The sequence below is a fragment of the Rhincodon typus genome, unplaced genomic scaffold, assembly GCF_021869965.1.
Source record: "Rhincodon typus isolate 14 unplaced genomic scaffold, sRhiTyp1.1 hic_rhity00001257, whole genome shotgun sequence".
NCBI classification, from domain to species: Eukaryota; Metazoa; Chordata; class Chondrichthyes; order Orectolobiformes; family Rhincodontidae; genus Rhincodon; species Rhincodon typus.
Genome location: NW_025966895.1, coordinates 22,056 through 28,597, shown reverse-complemented (window position 1 = coordinate 28,597; position 6,542 = coordinate 22,056). Strand labels below are relative to the sequence as shown.

Here is a 6,542-nt window from a genome sequence, read left to right as displayed (position 1 = left end):
CTTTACTAAATATATCTGCATCTATGTAACAGATAAGGTAGTATCAGACTCTGAGTGAAAAGAGAAACTGATTTTGCAAAGGGTGTTAACCCTATTGTTCTGTAGCCATTCAATCCCAAATCTAACCATGTTGGAATCAAACATGGAAGTTCACACTCTAGACTGGACGCCATCATACTTTGTTCAGGTCACAAAAAATGACTCCTTTGTTTCTCGACTGAAATTATTTAATATTTCAACTTACATCCGCAAGACTGGCTCCCAAATCCAACCCTGCTACTCATTTACTCGGAATAAAGCACGTTGGAAATATTCAGCCAGCTGAGTACATTGACTGGAAACATGAACTTTGTTTCTCTCCCCACGGAAACGGCCAGATTTGCTGAGGATTGGCAACACTTAATTTCAGCTTCCCGGCGTCCGCCAGTGTTTCGCTGTTCTTTTAAGTTCATCCCCTCTTTCCCTCACCCCCACAACACCCCACCCCCGTGTTGCTGCCTCAGAACATATAAATCCCACATGTCAAACAGCCTGCAGCCACAGCCGGTGTGGAGAGGCTGCCGAGTGACCGCTGCCCACCTCATCCTCTAGAACTACCCCGTCCTCGTGTGGCCCCACCGCGTGTTTCCAAACCGGGATTTGCCGCACTAGGGTTAGAAGCCAAATCCAATTTTTTTTTTCCCCACAAGCCGCCACCTCTCCACACCCCCACCCACCACCCGGCCCCGCATCTTCCCAGGGTGGTGCTGATACTGGTGGGATGGATAAGGTTAAAGTGACCGGGGCCGGGCCGGTACATGCTGGCCACCTCCTCCTCCACCATCACCACCACATGGATTGCCCTACCCCGCTCTCCGTCTCCATCCTCGGGAAACGGAGGCAGGCCTGGACGATAACCCAATGGCGCAGTGCCCGGTGTGTGTGTACGTGCAGGACGTGAAATCCTGGGCTGCTGTGGGCGAATGACCGTGGCCGGCCTCCCCGGGGGTTGTGTTTGTGGGGGGCTGGTTATAAGGCCTCCCCTACGCCCGGGGGCCTCTCCTTACCTTGACAGTGCTCAAGGATAAAGAGAAAGTTTCGTGGTAGTTGTGCTTAGTCCAGTCGTAGGAATCCTTTAGCTCGGGACGAGCGCTGCGCTTAGCTTCTTTTATTCTCTTCTTAGCTTTGTGATTCATTTCTTAAAATTGAGCGACGCCAGGCTTTCGCCCCCCCCCCGCCGTTACCGTCGCGAGCCGCCGGAGGAGGGAAACCCTTCCAGAATCTTCAGCCTCTTCCCCCGCACCGGCTCTGTCAATCAAATCACGGCCAGGAAGTCCCGCCCAGTACGCCGCCGGAGCCTTCACCGATTGGTCGCAGTTAACCCCGCCCCCCTGCGGAGGAGCGTACACCCGGTTGGTTCTGACAGCAGCCACTCGTATGACATCCCTGGGACACGCCCTCTTCCCGGCGGCGAGGTGACGCCATGAGCGGCCTGTGGCCTCCCGGTTCCAAGTGCTTCGTTTTCGTGGAGGAAGGGCCGCCCGGGGCCGGGGATGTCGAGCGGCTGGAGGTCGCTGTGCCCGAGGTGGCTGATAGTCTTCGTCATCTTGTTGCTTGGGGCGGGGGATGGCATGGAAATTAAACCTCTGTGGGGTTGCTGCGATAAGAGAAAAGCAGAGCTGAAACAGAAAGTCGTTGGTGAAACTCGGCAGGTCTGGCAGCATCTGTGCAGAGAGAAAACAGAGTTTTTAATTCATTCATGGGTTGAGGGTATCGCTGGCTAGGCAGCATTTATTGCCCATCCCTAATCAGCCAGAAGCAGTTCTAAGTCAACCACATTGCTGTGGGTCTGGAGTCACATATAGACCAGACCAGGTAAGGATGGCAGTTTCCGTCCCTAAAGGACATTAGTGAACCAGATGGGTTCTTTCTGGCAATCGACAATGGATTCACGGTCATCATGAGACTCTTAATTCCAGATATTTTATTGAATTTAAATTCCACCATCTGTCATGGCAGGATTTGAACCTGGGTCCTCAAACGTTATCTGGGTCTCTGGATTAACAGTCTATTAGGCCATTGCATCCCTAAGCAAGGCATATGTTGATGTGGAGATGTTGGGCATAGTCCTCCAGTTCTGAAGAAGAGTCATACTGGACTGGAAACGTTACTTTCTTATTAAGTAAGGACTGAAGGGATATAGACCCAGGACAGGCAGAAGTGATTAGTCTGCTTTAGCATAATGGTCTGCACAATGTTGTGGGCCGAAGGGCCCGTTCCTGTGCTAAACAGTTCTGTTTTAATTTTCCACAGATGCTGTCAAATCTGCTGACTTTCTACGGCAACTTTCTGCTTTTGTTTCAGATTTCCAGCATCCACAGTTCTTTATGTTTATTTTGCAAGAGAGAAGTTCAGGACATGGTTGTCTTGGTTAATTTGACGACCACCTTCTTTGTCTCCCTCCAATTTGGGAAATTAAACCAATGGAAGATGAAAATCTAGTGCCCCCTTTTTCCAGTTGCCTTTCTCCCATGTGCCTCACACAAGCTATCATTTTCCCCGCCTTCACTGAGTTTTTTGAAACCTGGGAAATATCGCTGTCTGAGCAGGGGAAAGGGATGCAGTGGGTACAGAACCAGCCCAAGGAAAGGGGATGAACCTTTTCTGCATAAAGCTGGCGTTTTGATGGGGTTGTGCTGCGTCAGTGAAAGCATTTCCTCAGTATTGTCATCGGACCCAAACCTCTTGTTATTAACTTTGAAGATTTAAAGAAGGCTTTCAATAGCATTCGTTGGCAGTCTTGCACAACACCATCCTGGACTAGTTCAAAATGTTATACTATGATTACAGTTACTGCATTGTGACCACCATGGGAAGATTGTAAATTGTCCCTGTTCCTTTGCTTCTTGCTCACTGATTTTTATCATGAGGAAGGCAATATGGGGTGTTGACATTGGCGTGCTGTGGCAACACCACCAGTTTTACAGTTAATGTTGTTTTGCTGGCTGAAGAATCCTGTGTATTTTCAAAACATGAATGCCAGTCTGGGGAGTAGGTGGCACCAAGATTGATCTATTCATCAGCTTTGAGAAGACCAAGGCAATGATAACTAGATGGCAACAAGGTCCTGCCATTCACATCAGTAACACGTCCTTAAAGCCTTCATCCACTTTCCCAACCTGGGAAGCCATTGTGGCGGGGCGGGGGAGGTGGAGGGGGGAATTGTGATTCTACATTTGTAATAGTGCCAACCATAATCTAGTCCAGCAGGACATGGAAGAGAACAGCAAAGGTGCTGTGCAGGTTGGCTATCTTTCACCACTACAGTCTGCATGAGATCCTGGCTATCACATATTGAAACAGCATTAACAATAAACAAGTGCAACAGAGCTCTGGTTAAAGGCAGCTGCTGGATACTGTGATGCAGGAATGACTGAGAATGGTAGAGCAGGTATTTTGCCTCCTGTATGTATTCCCTGCTACTGTTAAAGTTCAGTTTTCACTGTCAGATTCGAAAAGTGATGAGATTGGTGAAGAAAGACCTGACAAAGTATATCTCAAAGTGACCTTCAAGAATGGGACACTGTTTGGGTTTGAGTGGCATATTGCAGTGCATCTGTGGCATAACTAAAGGAACTAAGTGTGTATTTTTTGTTTGCTGATTTTGTATCATCTACTACAATTAGAAGCAGATTTATTGAAGGACCCGTTTCCATTTTTGAATAATTGTACAGCATGTTATTCTTGTGTTGTTTTTTTCTGTTGTTGATTTGCGTGGAGTGCAACATCAAAACTGGTAACTGAGAACAATTTTTGACAAGTAGGATAAATAAAATAATATTTTAACTGCATATTTCAGAAAATTACTATCTGTAATGTTATAACATTACTGAACAAAATGTTTCCTCAACAGATCAATTCATAAGGTAACTTCCACATCATTTCCTATCAGCAAAACTGGTGAAGGAAACCAAATGCCTGGCCGTATTATCCCATTTTTATTTCCTTGAGTTCCAATCAGCCTTACAATAAAATTTAACTCAATTACTAAATGTATGATTCAGCATTCTCTTCATTATCATTTAAAATATATTTAGTTAATTTAGAAGGTTGCATAGATCCAAAAAGTTATACAACACCAATTAAACATCAACATTTGTCTGATTTTAATTTTACAGCTGTATAATGTTTGAAAAAATACAATTATACAAGATATAGTATAAACTAGACTTGGGAGTAAATCACAAAATATTACACAGAAGGATGGGATTTGACCCACAGGATCTGCACCAACTCTTGTAAGAAGTTAGTTTCACTCCTTTGCTCGCTCTTCACTTTTCAGCAAATTGTCTGCTTCAGGATTTTTTCCCGCTTCAGGATTTTTTCCCACTTCAGTTTGAAAATGACTGTTAAATCCTGGAATTAATGCTGCTATTTATTAATGGAAGTACTGCAAAAATTGTTACTTGTGAAAGATAGCTCAATGAAGTAAAACAAGTGAAGGATTCAGTAATGTGAATTTGCAAAACAATGTGATTTATATCCTGAGAGTAGATGGAATTTGATTTTAACATTGTGTGATATATAGCATCTGTGACATAGTACTGAAGAGATGGTGCAATCAGTGGCAGTCGCCTTCAGTTTCTAGAGTGGGCTTGGACCCAATGGCTTTGACTCACAGAGGTGGGAGTATTGACAATGAACCATGTTTAACAAAGAGAGTTAATTTGTTTTAAAGATTAAGTATCTTTTAAGTTAACACAGCAGACAATTTTCACAGTGGATGCCACAAATAACATTGAGATAAACGATCCTCTGTGCTACCCTATCCCTAACTTTCCTTCTCAATTCAAAATTCTTAAATATGATGTTGTTGCCTAAATCTGTGCCCATCTCAACACCAACAAAATGTTTAAACCTCTCCAATTTAGTTCCTGATGTTTTCCCAGCGCTGAAACGGCTCTAATCAAATTCACCAATTATATCCTTAGTGATTGATGCACAATATCACTTCATTTATCTGCAGCCTTTGACACACTCAACCACACCATTTCGCGTTCATTTTCTCTCCAGCTTTGGGCAGCAATGTAAGAATACCGTCATCTGGTTCTATTTTACTTGTTCAGTTCGAGTCAGGAAATCTCATCTGGTGCACAGGCGTATGGGCAGATCTGAGGATCTGGACTTGGCTGGCTGTCAGGCAACAAATTTATTTCCTCTCCCCGAAAAGTTACTGCCTGAGGTTCAGTGGGTCTAAAAAAAGGTCTGCCTTTCTCCAAATCTGGCCTTTTGTGCATTCTTACTTCATATGCCCCCTCCCCCGCCGCACTGACAAGCTGTTCGTTCAGCTGCCTCGTCTCTATTCTCTGCAATTCCCTCCACAAACAACAATAACTCTCCACTTGTCCAAGAAGCTGCTTAAAGATTACCTATCATCAACTGTTTCATTACAAGTATGAATGTTTTCCCAAAAAAGAATATGATACATTTAGTAAATCAGGCAACATTTATCGAGTGTGTATTTCAAGCCAATAGCCTTTCAGCAGAATGTTTTCCTCTGTAGCTTATCAATTTCTGCTAGGTGAGGTTCCTGTGAAGTGTCGTTTATCATGTTAAAGATGCAATATAAATGTAAGTTATGTTTTTTTTTCAGGTACTGGATCCCCAATATGGTATGTACGTATGGCCATGTGCTGTGGTACTAGCACAATATGTGTGGTTTTCCAGAAACACAGTAAGAGGGAGAACCATTTTAGAGGTAAATGGAACTAACTTGATTTTGAATTACTACACAGGTAGAAAATAGGTGATAAAGTAGAATACCAGTTAGATAATTTCGTGTAATCTTCCTCAGGATGCTGCCTTTTACCACAGCCTGATATATGTCTGGAACATGGTCGACTCAAGCCGGGTCGTCAAACCATCAGGAACGAAAAACAAAGTTGCTGGAAAAGCTCAGCAGGTCTGGCAGCATCTGTGGAGGAGAAAACAGAGTTAACGTTTCGGGTCCGGTGACCCTTCTTCAGCAGGAGTTGCGGCTGTCGCCAGAGAGCCGCTGCTCAGGAATCTGCTTTTCCCCCATCACTGGTTAGAGTGGCTGGTGGAGGGAAGGGCCTTGGACGTAGTGTCCATCAATGCCCTCTGACTTTAGAAATAGGTGAACATTGCGTGGGATACAGTGCTTTATTTACCCCCTCTGTTTTGAGTTTGCAGCTCCCCCCCCCCCCCCCCAACACCCCAGCCTTCAGTTTTATGGTTTGTATTGCCGTTAATGGGCTTTGCTTGTAAATATTCGCTTGGCTACCGAATGTTTTACTGGTGTTGATCTGTAGGTTAAAAACAAACAAAAAAAAAATCCATCAGGTTAATTTTGATGATGGGAAGATTGTTCGATTATGTGTGATAAACCTTCTGGGTAAGAATGGAAAAAAAAGATAATTCCCTGACATTTTTGCTCCGTAAGAGGATTGGGTTTGAAGGAAAATGCCCCCTGCTGGCCAAGACTGACCCTTATAAGGAGACAACAAGGTGCAGGGCTGGATGAACACAGCAGGCCAAGCAGC

At 44.5% G+C, this 6,542-nt stretch overlaps 1 protein-coding gene across 9 annotated transcripts in view; it reads left to right on the top strand.

Moving 5' to 3' along the window:
- Window positions 1–1,414: 1,414 nt before the first annotated feature.
- Window positions 1,415–6,542, top strand: part of mettl23 (methyltransferase like 23) — a 21,913-nt gene continuing 16,785 nt past the window's right edge. For 4 of the 9 annotated variants that reach the window (XM_048592462.1, XM_048592461.1, XM_048592458.1 and 1 more), the window contains exons 1-3: window positions 1,416–1,564; window positions 5,633–5,737; window positions 5,834–5,941. In XM_048592462.1, coding sequence (XP_048448419.1) covers window positions 1,463–1,564; window positions 5,633–5,737; window positions 5,834–5,941 — 315 coding nt within the window. In that variant the 5' untranslated portion in view covers window positions 1,416–1,462. Of the gene's footprint in view, window positions 1,565–5,632; window positions 5,738–5,833; window positions 5,942–6,542 lie in introns of all 9 variants that reach the window. The other 5 variants (XM_048592456.1, XM_048592454.1, XM_048592460.1 and 2 more) reach the window with 5 other exon arrangements.